Source organism: Numenius arquata, chromosome Z (assembly GCF_964106895.1).
Source record: "Numenius arquata chromosome Z, bNumArq3.hap1.1, whole genome shotgun sequence".
Taxonomy (NCBI): domain Eukaryota; kingdom Metazoa; phylum Chordata; class Aves; order Charadriiformes; family Scolopacidae; genus Numenius; species Numenius arquata.
In genome coordinates, this window is record NC_133616.1 from 78,003,379 (window position 1) to 78,028,021 (window position 24,643).

General features: G+C 44.2%; 1 protein-coding gene across 22 annotated transcripts in view; it reads right to left on the bottom strand.

Moving 5' to 3' along the window:
* The window catches only part of SSBP2 (single stranded DNA binding protein 2), a 188,708-nt gene extending 164,775 nt beyond the window's left edge, over nt 1–23,933 (bottom strand). For all 22 annotated transcript variants that reach the window (XM_074166627.1, XM_074166650.1, XM_074166644.1 and 19 more), the window contains exon 1: nt 23,875–23,933. In XM_074166627.1, coding sequence (XP_074022728.1) covers nt 23,875–23,933 — 59 coding nt within the window. The remainder of the gene's footprint in view (nt 1–23,874) is intronic.
* Nucleotides 23,934–24,643: the final 710 nt, after the last annotated feature.

Here is a 24,643-nt window from a genome sequence, read left to right on the forward strand (position 1 = left end):
CCAAACCTGCTGCACACGTATTAAATTGGATCCTCAAACAGAGATTTATGCCTAAGCAGGGAGCGGTGACTGCCTAGTCTCAGGGTGGAGCAGGGGAGTTAGAATTAAACAAATATATTAAAAAAAAAAACAACACCACGCCACACTACTATTTTAGGTGCCAGATTTAAGTCTTTGCAAATGACTACTGGAAGGTTTAAGGTCCCTGAAGGAATAGTTGGGTGGTGAAGAGCTGCTGTAACGGGTTGCGTAGAGCTGCTGTAGACTTGCCAATACATACTTGTATCCAGCTGGTCCCAATTAATAGGATATATCCTGGTGGTTGTTGGCAGCCTTCAAGCGGCTCTAACTTATGCCACAGACCAGACCGGCAACCAGAGGACTCAACACAAAGACTCTGCGTAGATGGCACAAAGTCATCTCCCCAATCTGCAGAATTGCATCAGATAACTAAGTGGACAGGAGTAGAGCAGCATAATATATCACTATATATAAATAAACGTCTTGGAGGGGATAAAGAGAAGAAGGTAGTACGGACAATTTATACTCAACAGCAAATGCCATTTAATTCTCATTTTAAACTGAGCATGATTTCCACCATCTGCCCCTCTCGACCCCCCTCCCGAATCCTACAGAGACACCTCTGGGGTATTTGCTGGAATCCCTGAGGCACATCTATGTATAACCATTAAGTTTAAATAGAATAACATTCTCAAAGAAATTTAGTGGAAACATTTGCCTAAAGAAGGTATTAGTCCAGTGACATAAACAGTATTACTATTCAGACAGATTATTGTTTTCAATACACAGAAAGAGCCCTGCCAAAGCAACAAGATAACTTTTCATCTTCAGCCTGAAACTTTGTTAGGAAAAGAACTGATGATAGATAGCAGGATCTGTGAAATTATGTTTAAACATGTTAAAGTGGTTCCTAAAGGCAAAAGGTCAACATGAATTATTTTTAATACTTTCTTTCAAAGTAACATTCATGTAAATTTCATGGAAGGGTAAGGTTATTCAGCAACTTGAAAGTGCTGTGTATACAAGATGTGCCAGCAAGTTCAATAATTGGAATATTAAAGAAGCTTGCCAGACCATACGCCAGGCAATCAATAAAACAGCAGCACTAGTAATAACATAGGATTCTGCTGCTTAAAAGATACTTGGAAAAAAAGAGGAACAAAGAGAATTTATATTTTGTAGTACAAGATCCCATTTTATGATTCTCTGCTCTTTTTAGTTTATTTACTTCGGACTGTTTTTAAGCAGAATATCAATTATATACACTTTTTTAATACTAAACACCACCTCTTAAAATAAAAAGGAAGATTCAGGGAGAACATAGAGCTACAGCAGCATTAGTCAGAGAATGGAGCAATGAGGCTGATTCAAATACTTCAGACCAGGACTCAAACTTCCCCCCAATTCTGAAGTGTTCAGATTCCTGGGAATAAGTGCTGGCAATTTGGCAAGCATGCTCATGAATATATTAACTGACAAGAACCACTCCTTCCCCCCACCAGTTAATATATATCGGGGGGAGAAATGTGTAAAGAGGCTCAAATAGCTAAATATCTGAGGCTAAAAATATCAAGAACTCCCTCAGCTGGAAGCTGTTAGCAGAGCTCTGATAAAAAATAAGGAACCAGGACAGCATAAATTCTTTCCCTTCCCTGCAGAAAATAAACTACATTTGGGAGGAAAGTATTCAAAACATAATAAAAGAGGTGACTCACCCCTATCAACACTGGAAGGAGGGGTGGGGCAGGAGAACAGGGGATGCAAACCCAAGGATGAAGCCCTGGTGGGAGGTGAACAGCCATTCCCTGTTCCTTGCACCACCGAGACACACAGTTCCTGCCCCTGGCATCAACCTGAAACTGGTTACCACAACAGTTCTGTAACACACACAGTACTCCTGCCCTGCAGGATGACCCGTGGCACTTGAAGGTCTTCGGAGAAAGGTAAATGACCAAACCCAGTAAATGATTGCTCCTGGAGCCTCCTGCGGAGGTTAACTCTTCCCCCCAAGTGGGATGCTCCTCCAGAAGGCTGCTAACACCCACGGCAGGAATTGAAAGGCTATAGATATTTTAGATTAATCTCTTAGCCAACACGATTTCCAGACTTGGGCTTGTATTCTTTGTTTCTTATTTATTTTTCAAACTTCAGGTGACGTAGTCAAATGAGCAAACCCAGAAGTAGATGAGCCAACTTTGTTTTGGTTTGCAGGTAGACACATGCACATTATTCAGCTGTTTCAATTTTGTGAGCAGGCAGGGTATTGAAAAGCAAGCAGAATCCACCTATATTTAACAGCCTTCCTCGCTCAGAAGAGTAAAGAAAGCCAGCAGAATAGGCTTGTGTCAACTATAGAAGAAACCCAGCAACCATGTTGCTTCAGGACAACTAAACCAGCAAATAATCAACAACGGTATCACATTGCTTCATTTTGCATGGAAAATTCTTAAAATGCTGGAGGAACCGCATAAAGAGAAATGATCTTGCTGAAGCATATCACACGGCCTTAGCATTTTGTAATCTCGTAATTGAAACTTGTACATCGAGCTGGGTCATACTACACTAGAGACACTCAAGAGGGTTTGGATTTTTTAGAACTGTCTCAAGTACCTCCTTCCACACAGTATCCGACAGAAGGGTAGGATGCTTCTGTACGCTAACATCTCCACATACTTGGAGAAACAGAAATTCAGAAAAGAAAGAGAATACCGGTACAAGCCTGCTGACCTCCAGCAGACACTGCAGTTGAACATGACTTGCATGAATGCTCAAGAGATAGCTGAAACTTACTTAATTTTACTGTGTGACAGTTTAAAAAAAAAAAAAAAAAAAGATGAAAGATAATTCTGCCACCAGGAAATACTCATATCCCAACCATTCCAGGCTTGGACTTTAAATGACAAATGCAGAATATTACGAGGCAGAGAATCTGTGGGCTGGAAAATGAGAGTTTACTGAATTTGAAACTTTGAATGTAAAGGGAAAAAAAACCCTTGGCTACTATGTAAGGACACTTCAACATCTTCACTGAAGGAATGTCACAGCCTAACTCATGGGCTAAATCATGTCACTGAATGTTATGATGTTTTCTACCGATTTGTACAACTAATTTCTCTCTTATACATGTTGGATGGAAAAAAACACACAGAGAGATGCTGGGAAGGCTCCCATGCTAAACAGTTGTTTGAAGGATGAGGAGATGGGAAGCCTGGTCCAAGGAGCATCTCTGAGTAGCCAGGTATATTATATATTAGTGAAGAACACACAGTGGTTTTATCTTATGGTCCTTACAGCTGTAAGGCTGTGGAGCGAACAGTGTTCAAACACAACCTTGATACTTAAGATGGTTTATATATTATTTCAAAAAGTGGAACATTCAGCCTGTCCTCTTTGAATGTTCATGTTTAGTTAAAATATCTGCTGGTAGCTTAGGAGCACAGGTCCCACTCCATTCACATTACCCAGTCCCATGCATCCAAAGCACGAATTCTCTACCCATTTGACATTACTTCTACAACACTCAGTACACTATATCACACAACGCACTTTTCACAAACAACAGTAGTGAAGTTAATTGTCAACATGCAAACATACTCTTTTTGCAATGCACATGCTAAGGAATGAGCTAGGAGAGGAGATCATCAGGTGAGGAAGCAGATCAGCATGTACTTAACCCTGGTTTTCATGTTGCTTTCGGAGCTCTGGACTCCAGCCATGGTACTGTTTACAGTACGATGGTCTAAGGACACTGTAAAGCCAAATCTGTAAGTACTGTCATTCACTAGACCAAATCAATGGGGGGTGGTGGGGGGGGACGACACAGGAGGAAGGGGTGGGGACAGGGCAGAAAGACCAACACAAAAAAAGGCCAACAAAAAAGGATAAACCTTCGGGCACAAAAGCTACATCAGGTCATTTAGGCTGCCAAAAGGGGAGAAAAAACTCTATCTTTTTTGGAAAAGTTTGTGTCTAATAGCCGTGGGGCTATTTAGGGAGGCTTCCACTGTGGGGCTATTTAGGGAGGCACACCGATAGAAGCTTTTCGGAGGAATCAGAAGCTTGCTTTACCAGATAAGCATTAGGGGAGTTATATGTTCCCAGGCAGAATAAAAGATTATATAGAGAGGCAGCTTTTGTTGTTTTCAGATGCCTTTATTCACATTGATCTAAACAAATACTTTGCTTTAAGTTAAGCTTGCTTTAAGTTTGGTTGTTGGGTACCTGTGCCATTGCTCCCAAAGAGGAGTAAATCACAGGTGTTGAATATAAAGTCAGCCTGGGTGAGGTAACTGCAGTTATTACACAACAGACCATATACAGGCCATAGGTAGGACACAGTAAGTTTCATGGTTCCATACTAAGAGACATGACGAGAGGATAAGGGTGACACTGAATAAGCTTGGAAGAGGATGAAGAGTGTGGTTAGTTTATTAACTCTGAAAATGCCCCTTCTAATTTTATTCCGCATTTGAATCAAAATGGTTTGTTGCTTGTTGCTGTTGATTTTGTTGGTTTTTTGGTTTTGTTTTTTTTAATCAACCTGCTTCTGTGATTCCATACATGCAGGTGATGTCCAGTTGCCTGTTCTAAGGACAAAGACGTTAACCTTGCTTTCCAAGCTTAAATATATACATAGACCTACGCATGCATACACAAGACACAAACACACACAATACAATATTGAAAATCAGTATATTCAATTTCAGATTGGTAGAATACAATGGTCATCTTTCTTCAGTTCTGGTAATTCTGAAAACATGCTATTGGACTGGAAAATAAGAAATTCCAAGACAGTTGCAGGCATGCTAAAAAGTAACTTGTCAGGGAACTGGCTTTAATTTAGCTTAAATCCGTAACTGAATCACAAAGGCAAAATAAAAATGGAAAAAGTCCATTCTGATGCTGCAGAATACACAGGAACTACATCGTCAAATACATCATTGGTGTCTTTAATCTAGTTTCTTGTTTCCCTTTACAGCCCTGTTGGAATGTGTCAAAATGTGGTGTTAGAGAGCCTGAAGCACATATGACACTGTCATAGGTTAGGTCTCCCTTCATTTTCATCCATTAGTTTTCCACTTGTATCCTCAATTAGTGAGACTTTCCAATATTTGTGCAGAACAGAAGAGCGTGCTTACTTAAGTACACAACCCTTTGTAGAAGCAAAGCTCTCCTCTGTAGCAATACGCTATACCAGAGAGCCCCCTCTAATTAAGTTTTGTCTGTTGAATGTATACACTGTGCAACAAGAAATTAAACAGAAACTAATACCAAAACACTTCCACGAGCTTTATGTGGATTTTATCATCCCTACTCTTGCATTAGCAAAATAACTCCTTTTCGCACAACCTTCTCTTTTGCTTTTCCCACACTCCTTTTAACAAACACTCCCACAATTTGTCCCAAAGCCTGTGACCTTGCCAGAGGACATCCAGCTACAGGACGTGACCATTTCAAACACTTTAGCCATGAAAACAGACGTTGCTACAAGCGTACCTCTGAAACTAGTGGCTGTGAACCGACCCTACGTGTGCAAAGCACACAGAGTAGGAAACAAATCGCTTTGGGTGACATCTCGAGCGTTCTACCTGTTCAGGCTACTAAGGATCAAGATGGTACTAAAGAGGGAGAAACAAGACTAACTGCTGTATCACGGTGAACCTTCCTACAGTCCCTGATACAGCCTGCAGTTTTCAGCCGGTGCTCCTCCTCCGAGTGGTTTTTGCACCAGCACCTTGAATATGGAACCAGTACACCTGCAATCTGATGTAGGCATGGCTGTACGTTTCCAAATGCATTTTTTTGGCTCACAGTCTAGGTAATAAAGCCACAGCATCCTTTTTCAACTTTTCTGAAGTATTTCATAAGAGCTTCACTAAATAGTAATATGAGCGAAACACTGCTCTATTCAATTGTATCATTTTACAGACAGAAAATAGTTATGGTTTTATGACAAGAAAACCTCCTCCTGTCTATTATGCGTCTTTTTTTTCAAATCAGTAATCCCACACAGAATTGGAGACTGACACCAGTCAACTCCAAACTTTTTTTTTTCCCCCCTCTCTAATTTTGAATAATTTTGACTTACAGCCCTGTAAGTCTGAATAAGCAGACTTACAGGGCTGTTTGGGGAATATTGGGAAAGATTTTTAAGTAACTTTCTCAATTACTAGAGTTAAAACGAATATATCCGCATCCAGTATACCAGTCTGATTTTATTTTTATCATTTAAGATGTTCTGCAAAATCATTCAAAATAATTTTTTCATTCACTCTTTATATGTTCCCCAGCTACAGCCGGACAAATTATTTAAGTCTTGCGTCTTCAAAGAACAAGACATAGTTTTCTTTGTGTTTTGCTGTATTATAGTCTCTCATTTACTTCTAAAAAGATTTTAAAATATGTATAACCTGGTTTGCAGTTACACATGTCTACAGATACTGGTCTCGTAAGAGTAAACATCTTTCTTTCACAAAGAATTAGATGTACAGATAGTAAAATTAAAAGTGACACTGAATTTGAGAAGCTGCAGCGGAAGTCGGAAACACCAATGTGTTGTACCTTTCAGATCCGCTTGTCAAGCACATTACCATTACTAGAGGCATATTTTCGTATTTCTCACACTGCTCTTCATCTTCTGATCAGAAGCTCTCCTTTATCTTTCCTAGCTTTGTATTTTTCTGTATGCAAGCTCTAGATGTTTACTTGTCGATCACCTACTTTTCCAATTCCAATTCAGAAAATCAACTTTCATTTATAGTATTTTACAACATGCATATAAATACACACAGAAAAAAAAACAAATTTAATCCCTCAGGCCAGAACATACGTCTTTAAGTTTTTCAAACATCCTCTAATACCTAATAACATCCTCTAATATAATACTCCATAAATATTTTATTAACACTGGCATCATCACAGAAGTCTTTTCGGCTTTCAGAAGGGAGCGCATCCCCTACCTGTGTGTGGCAAGAGGCGCCAGCAGTTCTGCTGCCCATCACCGAAGACAACCAATTGCTGGAACAAGCTACTGAGCAGCAGTTTATCAAAGTTTAGGAAGCGCTTACCAAAGATGCAATAATAAATTCAGACAACTTTTCACTACATTACTTAAAGGCCCTTGACTTGCAATTCACATTTCAAGGCAGATTAAACATATACACTGATTCAGGAGGATTTTGATAATAAACAATTAAGTTCAATAGACTGCCAATGGGAGTCCTAACCTTCACTTCTAGGGCAGTTTCAGATCCGGCAGGGGAGCTTCATTATTCTCAATACATCTGATGAAATTTTATTAACTCATCCACACTCCTGACCATGTAAATAGCATCTATTGACTCACCACCATCACCTCAAGTCAAAGGCTGACCCAAACAGGAGTAATCAAACCCATCGGAGACTGGCCCCCATTCTTTGAGGGTTAGTTGGGAGGGAAACAGTAAATGAAACATTTAGTGTGGAGAAAGCAAAGGGGTTTTAGTTTATCAAACCTTGCTGTTGCAGTTACAAGGATCTGATAGAGCACCACAACTTCCATAGCAGCAGCATCGAGTGGCATCCTTACTTCCAGCCTCATAAATCACGGAATATTTACGACACAATCATACAGCCTGTCAGCCACATGATCCATCTTGTTCTGAGACTGTCAAGAACAACGTATTTATTAAGGAATTATAGTTCCATTTCTGCACTCGAGTATTTTCTTCAGAAAGCAGCGCCCTCCCCAGGGAAAGGCCAACATGACAACATAGGCTACCTCAGGTTGCCACTGATTCTGCCATAATTTTTTTAAACCTATAAAAACAGTTTCCAAGACTAACACTACCATTTCTTTTATAAGCATTAAGTTGATTACCATAGAAAACATAGATATTATTTCCCCTTCCTCTGGCTACCTGCAAAAATACTTAATCCCAACAGTGGAACACTCTTAGTAATTTTCAAAATTCATTAGATGAATTTAAAAATACATCTGCTAGTAACGACATTTTCAATATCAGTATGAAAATAATATTGCATGCACTGGAATTTGCATATACCGATAACTTATTACGACAGAGAACTTTTTTTTTTCTGTATTTTCGAAAGACTGGCTTCCTTCTAGAAAAAGTACAGCGTTAAGGTGAAATCTCTTGCAAAAGCCAGAAGCATTGCAAGTAAAATGAAAGTTAATATAAAACACAGGACAATATGTAATCAGTACCTTCTTATGTTAATTTCTTCTTCATGATTGAAATTCCCTCTTTCAAAGACAGTCTTTTATTTAGGAATGGGAGATAGGAAAGAAACAAAATAGGCAAGCCCAAGTAGCGAACCAGCACTTTCATTGGCAATTTAGGTTTGTCAATCCTTTAGCCTGGAGAAGAGAAGGCTGAGGGGAGACCTTATCAATGCTTATAAGTATCTAAAGGGTGGGCTGAAGGAGGAGGGAGACAGGCTCTTTTCAGTGGTTGCCAGTGAGAGGACGAGTGGCAACGGGCACAAGCTGGAACATAGGAGGTTCCACTCAAATATGAGAAAAAACTTCTTCACAGTGAGGGTGACAGAGCCCTGGAACAGGCTGCCCTGGGAGGTTGTGGAGTCCCCTTCTCTGGAGATTTTCAAGACCTGCCTGGATGCAGTCCTGAGTAACATGCTCTGACATGCTCTGGGCAATCCTGCCTCAGCAGGGGAGTTGGACTAGATGATCAACTAGTCTCAACTTCTTGAGACAAGAAATCGCCAGCCCTACTTGAGGAGATGCATTGTTGGACTTGTTGGTCACAAATGCAAGTGAGGCCATCAGGGATATCAAAGTTGAAGGCAGTCTGGGCTGCAGTGATCATGCTCTAGTGCAGTTCACTCTCTTAAGAAGTTTGAAGCCCAAGAGGAACACCATCAGGACGCTAAATTTTAAGAAAGTGAACCTCCAACTCTTCAAGGAGTTAGTAAATAGGACCCCATGGGAAACTGCCCTTAGGGACAAGGGAGCAGAACAAAGCTGGCAGATCTTTAAGGATGCTCTCCATAGAGCACAAAAGATCTCAATCCCAACATGTAGGAAATTGGGTAAGGAAGGCAAGAAACCACCATGGTTGAGCTGGGACCTGCTGATCAAACTAAGGGGTAAGATGGGGCTACACAGGAAATGGAAGAAGGGACAGGCAACCTGGGAAGAGTATAGGGATGTTGCCCAGCTGTGTAGGGATGAGGTCAGAGAGGCCAAGGCACGGCTAGAATTGGACTTGGCAAGGGATATAAAGAAAAACAAGAAAGGCTTCTACAGGTACATTAATCAGAAAAGGAAGGTTAAAGAAAATGTGCCCCCCCTAATGAGCAGCAATGGGGAACTTGTATGAACGGAGGAAGAGAAGGCAGAAGTTCTCAATAATTTTTTTGCCTCAGTCTTCACTGGCAACCCCTCTCCTCCTAGCTCTTGTGTTGATGGCCCACAAGTTGAGGATCCAGGTGACAAAGTCCATCCCACTATAACTGAAGGCATGGTACGTGATCACCTAAGGAATCTAAAGATATACAAGTCCATGGGACCTGATGAAATCCATCCCAGAGTCCTGAAGGAAGTGGCTGATGAAGTTGCAAAGCCACTTTCCATGATATTTGAAAAGTCCTGGCAGTCAGGTGAAGTCCCTGCAGACTGGAAGAAAGGAAACATCACACCCATTTTTAAAAAGGGTAGAAAGGAGGACCCTGGGAACTACCGACCTGTCAGCCTCACCTCTGTGCCTGGGAAGATCATGGAGCAGATCCTTCTGGATGCCACGCTTGGGCACATGGAGGACAGGGGGATGATTCAGGACAGCCAACATGGCTTTACTAGGGGCAAGTCCTGCCTGACTAACCTAGTGGCCTTCTATGATAGAGTGACTAGGTCAGTAGATAAGGGACGACCTATGGATGTGATCTATCTGGACTTCTGTAAGGCTTTTGACACAGTTCCTCAGAACATCCTGCTTGCCAAATTGGAGGGATACGGATTTGATGGGTGGACGGTTCGGTGGATAAGGAATTGGCTGAATGGTCGCACCCAGAGGGTGGTACTCAATGGCTTTAAGTCCAGATGGAGAGCAGTGACTAGTGGTGTCCCTCAAGGGTCTGTCCTGGGACCAGTACTGTTTAACATTTTTATCAAAGACATAGACAGAGGGATTGAGAGCACCATCAGCAAGTTTGCAGATGACACCAAGCTGTGTGGTGTTGTCGATACACCAGAGGGACGGGATGTCATTCAGAGGGACCTGGACAGGCTGGAGAGGTGGGCCCAGATGAACCTCATGAGGTTCAACAAAAGCAAGTGCAGGATTCTGCACCTGGGAAGAAACAATCCTCAGTATAAATACAGACTGGGGGATGAGGTATTAGAAAGCAGCCCTGAGGAAAGGGACTTGGGGGTGCTGATGGACGAGAAGCTGGACATGAGCAGGCAATGTGCTCTCGCAGCCCAGAAGGCCAATCACATCCTGGGCTGCATCGAAAGAAGTGTTGCCAGCAGATCCAGAGAGGTGATTCTGCCACTTTGCTCTGCTCTGGTGAGACCTCACCTGGAGTACTGTGTGCAGGCCTGGAGCCCTCAATATAGAAAGGACATGGACCTGATGGAGCGGGTCCAGAGGAGGGCCACCAAAATGATCAGGGGGCTGGAGCACCTCTGCTATGAGGACAGACTGAGGGAGCTGGGGTTGTTTAGCTTGGAGAAAAGGAGGCTCCGGGGAGACCTCATAGCGGCCTTCCAGTACCTGAGGGGGGCCTACAGGAAGGCTGGGGAGGGTCTGTTTACAAAGGCCTGCAGTGACAGGACGAGGGGCAATGGTTTTAAGTTGGAGAAGGGGAGATTTAGATTGGATATTAGGAAAAAATTCTTTACCATGAGGGTGGTGGAACACTGGAACAGGTTGCCCAGGGAGGTGGTTGAGGCCCCTTCCCTTGAGATATTCAAGGTGAAGCTCGACGAGGCCCTGGGCAACCTGGTCTAGTTGGGGGTGTCCCTGCTGACTGCGGGGAGGTCGGACTAGATGACCTTTGGAGGTCCCTTCCGGCCTGGACCAATCTATGAATCTATGAATCTCTATGGTCCCTTCCAACTCTAAAAAAAACTCAGTGAAACTCAGTGAAGCCCATCAAGAGTTTGTGGTTAACATCAAGGGTTGTACTTCAACTTTCAGACCCATACAAACTTAGCAAAAAGTACTGGTTACATCATGGTCAGCTCCCAGTTACATGCTTCTACCTGAAAAACTGAACTTCACACCAAAACACAAGCCCAAAGGCAGATAGTAAAGCCTAACAAGGATGGGATTGAGAAGCCCGTGAAGTCTGTGTTAGGAGGCACTGAGGAGCTGGACAACCCTCATCATCCACAACCACAGCTGAAAATCGTACCTGCCATCAGAAGTATGATTTCTGACATCCACATTTTTACAAATTGGTAATTTCCTAATTAATATTTGCACAGGGAACAAGGTGGGAAAAAAGTGTGCTCTTTTTGCACAAAAAAGTATTGAGAGCACACTCTCCTTAGAAGAAGGAAATCCAACCAGTCACTGTTCTTTCAAGGGTGGGTTCAGCTTAAAACTAAAACCCCAGAAGTCCAATATGCTTGCCCAGAGAGAGACTGCTAGCATTTTGAAAAGCCTACAGAAAATAAATGGATAACGTGAAATCCAGGAAGTTCTTGGAATGCATTTCTTCTTCAAATGATCGAGGAGCCAACGAGGAAAAGAGCCATGCTGGACCTTGTCCTTACCAACAAGGAGGGGCTGGTGCGGAATGTCAAGTTCAAGGGTAGCCTCAGCTGCAGCAATCATGAAATGGTAGAATTCAAGATTCATAGGGCAGCGAGGAGGGTGTGCATCAAGCTCGCTATCCTGAACTTCAGAAGAGCAGACTTTGGTCTCCTGAGAGATCTGACTGGCAGGGTAGCGTGGGAAAAAACTGGAGGGGAGAGGGGCCCAGGAAAGCTGGTTGGCATTCAAGGATCACCTCCTCCAAGATTAGGAGAGGTGCATCCCAAAAAAGAAGTCAGGCAAAATAGCCAGCCAGAAGGCCTGCGTGGATGAACAAGGAACTGCTTGACAAGCTCAGGACCAAAAAGGAGGCCTATAGAGGGTGGAAGCAGGGACAGGTAGACTGGGCAGAATATAGAGAAACTGTCCGAATGGCCAGGAACCAGATCACGCAAGCAAAAGCCCAGACAGAACTAAATCTAGCCAGGGACATCAAAAACAATAAGAAAAACATCTGTAGATATGTCAGGGATAAAGGCAAGACTAGGGAACTTGTAAGCCCTCTCCAGAAGGAAAGAGGAGACCTGGCCTCCCAGGATATGGATAAGGCTGAGCTACTGAACAACTTCTTTGCCTCGGTCTTCACTGGCAAGGGCTCTAACCACACTGCCCAAGTCATGGAAGGCAAAAATAGGGGCTCTGCGAATGAAGAACTGCCCACAGTACGAGAAGATCAGGTTTGAGACCTCTTAAGGAACCTGAAGGTGCATAAGTCCATGGGACCTGACGAAACACATCCACGGCTCCTGAGGGAGCTGGTGGACAAAGCTGCTAAGCCGCTTTCCATCATATTTGAGAAATCATGGCATTCTGGCGAAGTTTCCGCTGACTGGAAAAAGGGGAACATAACCCCAATATTCAAAAAAGGAAAAAAAGAAGACCCAGGGAACTATAAGCCAGACAGCCTCACCTCTGTGCCTGGCAAGATCATGGAGCAGATCCTCCTGGAATCTCTGCTAAGGCACATGGAAAATAAGGAGGTGACTGGAGACAGCCAACATGGCTTCACCAAGGGCAAATCTTGCCTGACAAATTTGGTGGCCTTTTACAATACTGCCACAGGCTTGGTGGACAAGAGCAGAGCAACACACGTCATCTACCTGGACTTATGCAAAGTGTTTGACACTGTCCCGCATGACATCCTGGTCTCAAAATTGGAAACTCATGGATTCGATGGATGGACCACTCGGTAGATAAGGAGCTGGCTGGCTGGCCGCGCTCAAAGGGTTGTGGTCAACAGCTCAACATCCAAGTGGCGGCCAGTGACGAGTGGTGTTCCTCAGGGGTTGGTACTGGGACCAGTGCTATTTAACATCTTTGTTGGAGACATGGACAGTGGGATAGAGTGCACCCTCAGCAAGTTTGCCGACGACACCAAGCCCAGTGGTGTGGTCAACACGCTGGAGGGAAGGGATGCCATCCAGATGGACCTGGACAGGCTTGAGAGGTGGGCTTGTGCAAATCGCATGAAGTTCAACCAAGTCAAGTGCAGGGTCCTGCACCTGGGACGTGGTAATCCCAGGCACAAATACAGGTTGGGCGGAGAATGGCTGGAGAGCAGCCCTGAGGAGAAGGACTTGGGGGTGTTGGTGGATGAGAAGCTCAACATGAGCCGGCAATGTGCACTGGCAGCCCAGAAAGCCAACCGCATCCTGGGCTGCATCAAGAGAAGTGTGGCCAGCAGGTCACGGGAGGTGATTCTACCCCTCTACTCTGCGCTTGTGAGACCCCACCTGGAATACTGTGTCCAGCTTTGGAGTCCTCAGCGCAGGAAGGACATGGACCTGTTGGAACGGGTCCAGCAGAGGGCCACGAAGATGATCAGAGGGATGGAGCACCTCTCCTGTGAAGACAGGCTGAGAGAGCTGGGCTTGTTCAGCCTGGAGAAGAGAAGGCTCCAGGGAGACCTCATAGCAGCCTTCCAATATCTGAAGGGAGCCTACAGGAGAGCCGGAGAGGGACTCTTTGTCAGGAAGTGTAGTGACAGGACAAGGGGTAATGGTTTTAAATTGGAAGAGGGGAGATTTAGATTAGATACTAGAAAGAAATTCTTTCCTGTGAGGGTGGTGAAGCACTGAAGCAGGTTGCCCAGAGAAGCTGTGGATGCCCCATCCCTGGAAGTGTTCAAGGCCAGGCTGGATGGGGCTTTGAGCAACCTGGTCTGGTGTCCCTGCCCACGGCAGGGGGGTTGGAACTAGATGTTCTTTAAGGTCCCTTCCAACTCTAATCATTCTATGATTCTATGAATTATATTCATTTACATTTTGGCTCATTTATCACAAATGAAGCTGGTTTTCCTAATAACAGGATGTGTATGTCAAAGCTGCGTACAAGGTGGGGTTTGGAGGAGCAAAAGGCTGGTACACAAGAGGCTCAGGTCCCTCTGGGCACAAGGAATGGAGGTGCAAAGGGAAAGAGGAAGGGCTTCAGGGCATAAGAAGGCACTTAAGGAAGTATGGCAGTGAGACATTTATCAAATTGGCATACAAAAGCCTAGATGTTAGGCTGCTTTCTGAGAAAAACAAAACCAAAAATAAAGAGGATCTGGACTTAATTTATGATGAGCACGAGTCAATATTTTGGCCTGTTTGAACATTAGTCTGGTATGGGAGAAAACAAAACCAAAAAACTCAAGAAACAACAAAAATCTTAGCATGGCATTGCATGCACAAAATAAAAAAAAAAAAAAGAAATTTCATGCAGACATCAGCCTGACTTGTCAAAAAAGACACAGAAAACAATTCCAGAAACATATTATAAACACCTTCCAGAAATTCCAGAAACAAATTATAAACACCTTCAGATACAAAGATAAGAAAGAGTCAACATTCTGTCAAGAAAAAGAACCTGTCAGCTCAGTTTGGTTTACTTGGAGGGAGACTGCACAGTGGGTAAGGAGGAACATGTGAATGGCTTACTAAAAGTTAAGATACAAGAGTTTTGATTCTATCAAATGACATCTATGTAAGCAAACAGTCTCTATTAAATGAAAAAATGGTGTATACTCACATAAAAAAAAAATAGGGTAGGAGTCATTATGAGCATGTTTCTACAAATGAGAGAATGTTTCAAGAAGGCTCTTGCTATCCTAAGCCAATTCCATTAAAAGACTTTCATTAATGAGTTGTATGTAGAAATACAAAAGTGCACATGCTAAATTGGGAAAAATTATAATCCCTTTTGGGGACACGAAGAGAATACGGGAAGTTAATAAGAGAAAATTCAATACAGACAAATGTAGAGTACTATGCTCAGGAATGAGAAATCAAATACACAAATATGAAATGGGGAATAATTGGCTAGGCAGCGGTATTGTAAAAAGAACCTGGAGGGCTTGTGGACTGCAAAATGGATTATTTAAAAAAACAAAACCAACAAAATACAAGAATAACAAAAAACAGGCAAGTGTTCTAGGGAGTATTAGCAGCAATGTTTTATAAATAAAACCCAAGTAGTATATATTATCTCAAAAGAGAGGTAATTATTTCATTCTGCTCAGTTCTATGCTCTGATCTGGACATGCTACTAATAATATGGAGAAAAACCATAAAGAGTCCAGAGGCAAGAATCACAGAAAGTTTGGAGGGGAAAAAGTGACCTACCACAAAAATTTTCAGTTTATTTTTCTATTTATATTTTTATATTTAATGAAGTGGGAAAGAAAAAAGCTAGAACACCATGGTCTTCTCTACTGCCATCTTCCAGTTTCTCAGAAAAGAACATTTTATGTTCTCACCTCTTATCTTCCTGGGATTGGAAGAGCGAAATATCCTAAAGCCTACAGAAGCAGACGTGGAGGTCATCAAGGTTTCTGAATTAACACCTTTACTGCTCTCTGAGGAAGATTATCTCTTAATAGTTGAAACAACAGCTATGTATTACTTGACCACTACATAAACAAACTGGACTTAGGGGTCTGTGGCTCAGCTGAGCAGACACTAGAAAAAGAAACTTCAGCTTCGACTCAGCCTGGACCAATAGTCCTTTCTAGCCCGTTTGTACACCAACAAAGGAGGAACCAGTGGCCCAAACAACACAGCTGGGAAGCCCTGAAGTTGTAGCTACTGAATATTCATGGATAAAGACCATCATCTAGCTCATGTTCTTGATGGTGCCCAAAGAAGCTTTTGCAGAAAACTCTTAAAAGCAACTGTTTTGAGCAGTTGCTAATTACCTGTACTCGCAGAGAACCACACTAGGCTGTGCGGTATTGTGCCCTTTTCCACACCCTCAGGCTTTATGGAGCGGTCTCTCCAAAATGAGAGCAGTCTTTCTGAAGTGGCTCTACCCAATGACAACTCTACCCTGAATCATACAATCACGCATTTGTAGTCTCCCTCCCTAAGGAAAGCAGGCTTGCGAGGTTATGTTGTGTGTAAGTATGCAACCGTCCACCCTGGATAATTTCTGAGTTAATTTTCAAATTTCACATATATCAGAAAAAAAGACAGTAGTTTCAAAAAATTACCACATTTTCACAAGTTGCTCCAGCTGTTTGCTTGCATGGAAACAGCACAGCATGACCTCAAGAAGAAAGATGTCCAGGAAATCAGGCTTCACCCATTCTGTGGTTCATGGGACTGCTTGTTTTCATCCTGCCCTGGACTGAATCACAGCCTGTCCAAGGCATGCTGTACCACAAGAGATGGCAGACTTCAGGACGGAGGGGACCGTGCTGCAAACAGGTCCTCCTGAGCCCACCTGAAATGGTCCTCCACCTCTGGGCATACCACAGGATGGCTCTGTATCGTAAGCCGCTCAGCTGAAACAAACTGCACAAGGGATGAATCATTTTCTGTGCCTCATCTTCTGGATGTCCGACATGATAAAATGGCATCTCGTTCCCAGAATCAGTGGCAAGAGATGGTGGAAGTTGTACATACACACCAATGGTTTACATGATGCTCTGAAAAAAAAATTCAGGGCTACACAGCTCAAATTGGGCACCAAATAATCAGCAAATATTTTTGCCCTGCACCTTACTGCCATTTCTAAAACTGTGGCTTGATGCATATTTGTAAACGTTTTTGAAACTCAAGACACTGTAGTGCTGGGCACCAAAGAAACAACACATTCTTCCTCCAGGAACAGCTGTATTATGAAAGAGCAAGTCAGCCATAAGGCACATACCGCATGACAGCAAAATAGCAAATTATCAAATAGCTACTCATTATGAAAACAATGCTCTGTTCTGCACAATAAAAAACCCAGAGTTTTTCCAGAGGAAAAAAAAATAAATCAGTGAACATGCAAATGAGGACAAAGTAAGAGCAACGCTTAGTATACATCTGTATTTTCCAAGTTAAGAGAACATTATTGAGAATGCAAGTACAACACCCAGACATGGCACTCAGACACAGACAGTCACAATATTCCAGCTGCTTTGGAAAAGCAAATCCTGTCCTTCCCTCCCAAAGCTCTGACATCTCAACCGAGCTACAGGCTTTAGGACTACCACACACCTCTCTGCCATTTCTGTCAGTCAAGACAGTATTTCATAGGTGCTGGTGGGTTTTATCTTGGAGGTAAGACATTTTGCCCCTCGGTCTCACAGGTACTTGCTGGCAGCAAAGGAACAGTCCTTTCTAGTACCTGGAGGGGCAGCTTGATCCTCCCAACTTAACAAAAACCTTCCACTTCCTGACCTGTCTCCTTGAAGGCATCACTGCCCTGGCTCTGCTCCCTGCTCTGCACCAGGTCTGTTTTCCTTGTCTAGATGCACCAGCTCCCACCCAGATCTCTGATCTCAACGCTGGTCCCCTCAGGGAGCAATTCTTCGTCTTGTCTCTCCAGACCGGCCATTTCCACCCAGCTTCTTCCATCGTCCTTCAAGAGCCAACCCCTGTTATCTCTGCGTCCTGGCATCTCACAGCTGCAGGCTTCAACTGCTCTCCTTCCCATCAGTGCCCAGTCCCCATTTCTCTCCCCGAGCCGCTCCTCTGATCCCAGTATCTGCTGTGCTCCCAGCAAAGATGAAATATTCAGCGATTACAGTTAGCAGGCTCTAAGCATATGCAAATTGATCTTTTTGAAAAGGCTTGTGTCCTGGCTAAATTCAGATGCTTTGTCATGCAAATGGAAAAGACACATCCCTGGAATAAAATCCCACATCCTCTTTCAACCAGATTTCAAGTGTTTCAAAGGAGAGGGCTACTATTGGTCTTCCATGGTGAAAGTTGTGAGAACTTTTAAAACATTGGAAAACGCATTTCTTCTTTGTCAATTTTCAGTATCAGCCAAAACATTTCGACTGAAATTTTACAGACACGGAGACTAAATAAATCAGCACAAGGCATACATAAGCCATTATAAATTTTCTACCCAAACAGTTCAAGTTTGGCTACATTAATACTTGTGACCTTATCACATGCCTATGATTTAAGCAAAATGAATTATTAATATATACCCATTTCTGTTAATTACTGTCTCCTCCAGGAAGATTTAATTATCTCCTAGCCAAGCCCAAATCATGCTCACTGTAGTCAAGAGTGCATCTGCTGTACCCAGTGGGTCTGAGCGGGCTCCAGAAGTCCTTGCTCTCCAGTGGCAAAACTTTGCTTGGCACTACAGAGCCTACAGCAGCTGGAATCAGACATCTCATAACGTTCATCATTAAGAAAAAGCATGGGAAAAAAATACCCCAAACCTTTTGTGAGCAGACCAGTTGCATAGAGGAAGCAATGCAGAAACTGAAGCACCTTTTTCCTTGGTTCTTGCCAGTTCAATAAATAAATATGCTAAACTGTATGGAAACAAATATCCCTGCCATAAGCAATACACTTAGAAGTTGAGTACGTATTTCAGGACGCTCCTATACTGAAGTACATTTCTATGGTCCACCGCAGCTATTGTTGCGACTATTAGTACCTGTTAAATCTACACCACAAACGCAATTATTCTTAGGGGTCTAAATTGCAGCACATACATTATCCGAAACACCTTCATAGGCTGTCCAACATACCTGTGCAGTGTAAAAGAGTACCTGAGGCACTGTGAGCAACAATAACTACTGAGAAACAGTCACTATTTCCAGAACCTTCCCTCCTGTGCTCTTGTATATTCTTCTAAAATTGTCAAGTGTTATGCTCATAGACTCCCACAGCAATATACTTGCAACTTTCACAAGTTAGACCTGATGGATGAAATCTGTGTACAAACATCAAACCTAAATTTTGCAAAACAGGCTGGATTAAACTACCAATTTTTTTTCCAAAGGAAAAAAGAAAAAAAAAAAAAAGAGAGAGAGAGATCAATATATCTCTCACCACCTGAAACTTGAAAAACTAGCTCAACATTTCCCAGGGATAAGCAGCAAATTTATCATTGAAGTCAATTAATTTTAATCTGCATCTCCTTCTTATGTAGCTTAAAAATATTACAGTAGAAAAAGGTAACAACTATTTCAAGTTCATTAAATGTTGTCTATCCAAATTTAAAAAAGAAAAAATAAAAACAAAAACCAAACCCCAAAGAACAAAAAAAAACCCTTATCTCCAGAAATCCATAAATCCTCAAATCTCAGTTTTCCTAAACTGCAGCAGAATCAAATGAGGAAAGCATTGGTGAGTTTTTCTCTATTTACAGAGAACCCTACTGGCACCTACAAAAAAATGACAGAAGTTGTGTAAATTTCACACTGCTTTCCGGCTCGGGAAGAGAGACCTATCAAGGCAGGCACCCACACCATTCATATAAAGGAACTGTGCATCCAAACGGCCAACCACCCAAAACAGACTTGGGGGGAAACAACAAAGGAGACATCTTCTTTCTTCAAAGCAGCAGCAAAGTAGAAAAGAGAAACACTCCATCTTCCTCCATGTGACCAGCTGGCCAAGATCAAACTTAGGAGACATCTATAACTAGGGTCATGCAAAAAAATGGAACAAGAATACCATGACAGCAGGAATCAAGAGTTCGCACTTTCTCTACCTCCTCTCTCACACCAAGCTGAAGATCAGTCAATCACTGACTCCAATGCTTGCTTCCATGTTGTTATTTTGAGCACGCATCCTTTTCTATCAAAGTAAATCACAGTCCCTAGCCACATGGTCAGTTTTTAAACAAAATCTGCGGGTCTGCTGAGCCCCAACATGGTAAGGGCAGGCATCTCAGGGAAAAAGACTACTTTAGAAGATCACTGAAAGATTAAGACAACTGAACACAAATCCAGTCAGAATTTAGTTTTCCTTATGATATATGTTAACTATTTTTCTAACTTAAAATATTATTTACATATAGGTAGAGAGTTCCATTTGCAAATGCCTATAGAAGTCCTGTTTGAAAAGCTACATAAAATTTGTATAGTCTGGTTCTTCTTTCTCCAAAATTAAAAGTTTACAGTTTCACCATGTAATAAGATGTCAGTAGGTCCAAGATCCTAATCTGAATTAATCCAATTTCAAGGAATAAGGGAAAAAAAAATAAAACAAAACATTTGCTGTGAATAGGTAACGAAAGAGGATGTTTAGAAAAATTTTAGTCTTCTCCCTTTTACAATGTAGATGAGGGTTATTTGCCCCGGGCAAAGCACAAGTGGTGGAACAGCTACTGTTTAATACAACTTTCCCGTCCTTTATGCAATAGGGATGGCCTGAACCCAAAATTAAGTCACAGCTGTTCCAGAAAGGGAGGAAGGGGCACAACAACGCTTGTGATTTTTCTCTTTTCGTCTTCTTCAGACCTCGCAGGTACTGCCTCCCTTCATGTTTAGTGTTTTACCTATCTGTGCTGCACTATATCTCTCTGGCATAAAGTTAGGTATTATTTTTGCCCAATTCATCTATTGACACTTCACATATGTTGTCAAGCTACATAATACAGATAATTTGCCCCAAAGGTCTGGCAGAAGGGACAAAGAGAAAGACCATAAAATGAATGCCATCTTTCGAACTGAAAATTTGCCAAGGGCTACTATAAATGACTTGCAAAACTTGTTCATTTTAATAGAAATTACATAACCACAAAGGACATCAATATTAAGGGCAGCATATAGTGAGATACCATGCTACAAACATATTTGGCACTGGATTGGTCTGTAAAATATATCACATCCTTGATTACAAACAACATCTGAACAACACACATCTTTTCCACACTTGATAAATACTCTTTTCACACCCTAGTCCTGTCACTGGCACACATCCTCATGGGAAAGAAACACGTTCCATATAATGAGGCTGTCCAAACCCAAGGTACTGTATTTTTAAAAAAATTTTATTTCCTCAATTATTACAAGCATATCTTGCAGGTAGGTTACTGGCTACAAATTTTAGATACTTAGAACCTTGAGGAGACATGACTGAGTTAAGTTACATGTTCTGTTCTAAAAACTTTCAAATTAAACGTAATTATGATCCTGCTCTTCTTGATTAAGTAAGTACTTAATGCATCAGCCAAACATACATATTTTCTCTGTGGTTTTCAAATTAACACAATCTCATGAAGAAGTCAGAGCTGTGTTTTTGTGGAGATATTTAATTTGATGGTAACTTTTTTGAGCAGAACAAGAACTCATGCATCTCCTTGGGAGAAGCACTGCATGGCTGTAAAACAATGTCATAAGGAAGAGGGGGAAAAAAAAAAAAAAAAAGGTAATCACAGCTTTTTGGATGTCAGAAAACATAAGAAAATGGCACTGATGTGATCTGATTGACTAAGAATAAACTTAAAAAGATGTAATGCAAAAAATCTGGAATGTAGATTTTATAACAGCATTTCACAGCCATAAACCAAGTCTTTAGGCTTTTTCTTTTTTCATTAAGGAAAGGATGGGTATGGGGGAGGAAGATGAGAGAGGAAGAGGGTGTTTCTAAATTCCCAGTTGTGTTTATCCATAAGTAGATGCTACCAAGAAGTTACTGACCTGTCAAGTCCATGATTTAAGAACAATCCATTTCAGTGTTTTGCATAAAATAATCTACACATGAGGAATTCACATTTCCAGCTGTTAGTTATAATGAGTGAGAGACAAAACTGTATTTAAATCAAACAGCACCATCTAGCAGGCCCCCCATAACTTTACTTAAGAGGGCAGTTGCTACTTGGCAATAGGTCAGTTTGGCAGGCTTGCCTTGAAAATTATTAAGCATTTTCATACCACATGAAATATTATGTGCTTTAGGGCAGCAGGAATCCGGGAGAAAAACCAGCTACAATGAAACAAGACTGAAAACAGTTTAAAGTTTCAGCCCTAGCATGAGAAGAGTTGTGTGTGTGGCTTGTATTGGGTAGTTTTTGCGAAGCAGAATTAAAAGAGCATGATCTTCATCTGATCCAACAAACTGCAGCCCTATAGATTTGTCTTATCTAGTCCCACCGAGCGATCCTATTGTGCCCTTCAGGAACTTACCAAGAATATTGACAAACACCAGCAACTATGTAGAACAAGAAAATGGTTTAACTGTGTGGTTTTGCTATACCAAATAAACAACGCTGCCACTAGCCACTTAAGCAATTATTTTTGAAATTAGTTCTACGCTGGCACTAAGAAGTGCCACTAGTTGATTAGATTTTAGTGCCCAAGTTGTGTCTCCCAGTTCATCTCAGCAATTAATGTTTCATGTCAGTGCTGCCTCTGTCTTCCTCCACCTCCCCATGGCAAAGTTACATATGAAATTCCCAAACATAACACTTTGAATTTCCCCTAGTATCTCCCTCTCCTGTAGCAAGAGAGATGCCTGGCCTGCTGCTGTTCCAGGAAGCATGCATGCCAGTCCCTGGAATTAGGAAGTCCCTAAAATACTGTAGAAGAAAAAAAAAAAAAAATTCCAACCAAAAAGAAAAAAAAAAAACTTTTAGGTGAAGGTTCATGACAAACTGCCTGAAGGGAAACTCATCAGCCGTACCCGGAGCATCGTGCCTGGTGTTAAGTGCAATTTTGAAGCAATAACGCGATTTTTTTGGAGCGAATGGTTGGAAACATGGTTTCTGCCCGGAGGTCTCCATCCCCGGACCCCCTCAGCAGCCTCACCCCGACCTTCTCCAGCCTGAAGCCACCTCCTCCCCCCACCCTCACACGGGCTTTTCCCTCCCCTTCACCACCGCCGCCTCCTCCCCGGCCTCAGTCACGCCAAGAAGCGCTACAGACAACTTAAAGAGACGCCGGCCATTCCCCCCCAAAAAAACCCTCGTTTTCCTCCTCAATTCCTGCCCCGGGGGATGGTAGGATCTGCCCGCCGCATCCCGCCGGGCAGCACCGACCGGGGGAGTCCCGCTGGGTCTCCCCGCTCCCGAGAGCCCTGCGTTTACTCGGGGAGGAGGAGAGGGAAAAAAAAAAAATATAAGAAAAGCATAAGAAGAAAAAAATAAAAAGAGCCCTCGCGCGGTTCAGCTGGAGATTTTATTCGGGGGGGGGGATAAAATAAAAAAAAAAAAAAAAAAAAAAAGTAGTTTTCGCAGGCTGTTTCGGCCCCAGCCGGGTTCAGGCCACGGGGGTGCGAGGGAGCCCCGCCGCGCACCCGCACCCCCAATAAAACCGACCAGGAAAGGCGGAGATGGGGGTGCGGGGATGGGGGTGCCCACCCCGGCAGCACCTTTGTCTGGCGGGGCGGCAGCCGGGGCGCGGTGTCCCCCCCATGTCCCTCCCCGTCCCCCCCGCAGAACAATGCGGGCCGGGGCCGCCGGGCTGCGCCGTCCCGGCCAAAAGTTGCCAAGCGGCGAGTTGGGAAGCGGCGGGCGGGCGAACCCCCCGACTGTGTCCCCGTTTTCTCTTTGTTACCCAAGTTGTCCCGGCACCTTGCGGCCCCGGCGATGAAGCGGAGGAGCCCGGCGCCGCTCGCCCCGCGGAAGGGGAGGGGGGCCAGCCCGCTGCGGACCCCTCGCCCGGCCGCCGCTGTCCCGCTGAGGGGAACCCCACCACCACACACACACACACACACAAACACACACACACACGCTCCCCTTCCGCGGGCCCAGCAGCAGAGCGCGGCCGCCGGCCCCCTCACGCCGGCCCGGTCCGGCCTCCCGCCGCGCCCGCCGGCAGCAAAGTTACTTTGTGCGGCCGCGTAAGGGCGCGTCCCGCCGGCGCGGAGCGGCGCGGAGAAGCGGGGCGTCCCGCCGGGGCTGTACTCACTTCTCCCTGGCCTGGCTGTCGGACGGGACGCTGCTGTTGCTCTTGCCTTTGCCGTACATGCCTGCGGAGAGCTCCGACTGTCACGCACCTGTCAACCCATCACAGCCTCCCCGGGAACAGCCCCGTCACCATGGAGACGCCGCCACACACACACCCCATTGGCCGGCCGGCCGGGAGGACACGCCCCCCGCGCCGTGATCGACAGGCGAAGACCCTGACGGGCTGCTCCCTCCCTCCTCTCTCTCCCCCCCCCTCCGGCTCCTCCTCTCCCCCCCTCCCGCTCGCGCTCTCCCTTCCCCGGCGCAAGGGGGAATTAGAAACGGTTCTAGAAGGATTTTAAACAACCGGCTGTTCCCAGCGCCCGCCGCCCCGCCCGCCGCCGCTGCCGGCGAGGGAGAGAGCGGCGGCGAGCCGCAAACTGTGGACCGGACTCGCTCCGGCAGCCGGCGCCGCCAGCCAGCCTCGCCGCCTCCCCTCTTTCCCTCTCTCCTCGGCCCCTCCGCTCCCCTCAGCCGGCCGCCTCCTGTCCCCCCGCGGTCGCCCCCGCCATCCCCCTCAGCTTCCCCGCTCCTGCAGCCCCCTCCTCAGCTGCCCCCTGTTCCCTCAGCGCCCCTCAGCCTCGCCTCGGCCCCTCAGAGCCAACCCCACTACCTGCCCGCCGCCCCCCCCGTCGCCTCAGCGCCCTCGGGGCTCGCCTCAGCCCCTCAGAGCCACCCCGCCGCTCCACGTTCCTTCAGCGCTCCTCAGGGCTCCCCCCGGCCCCTCAGAG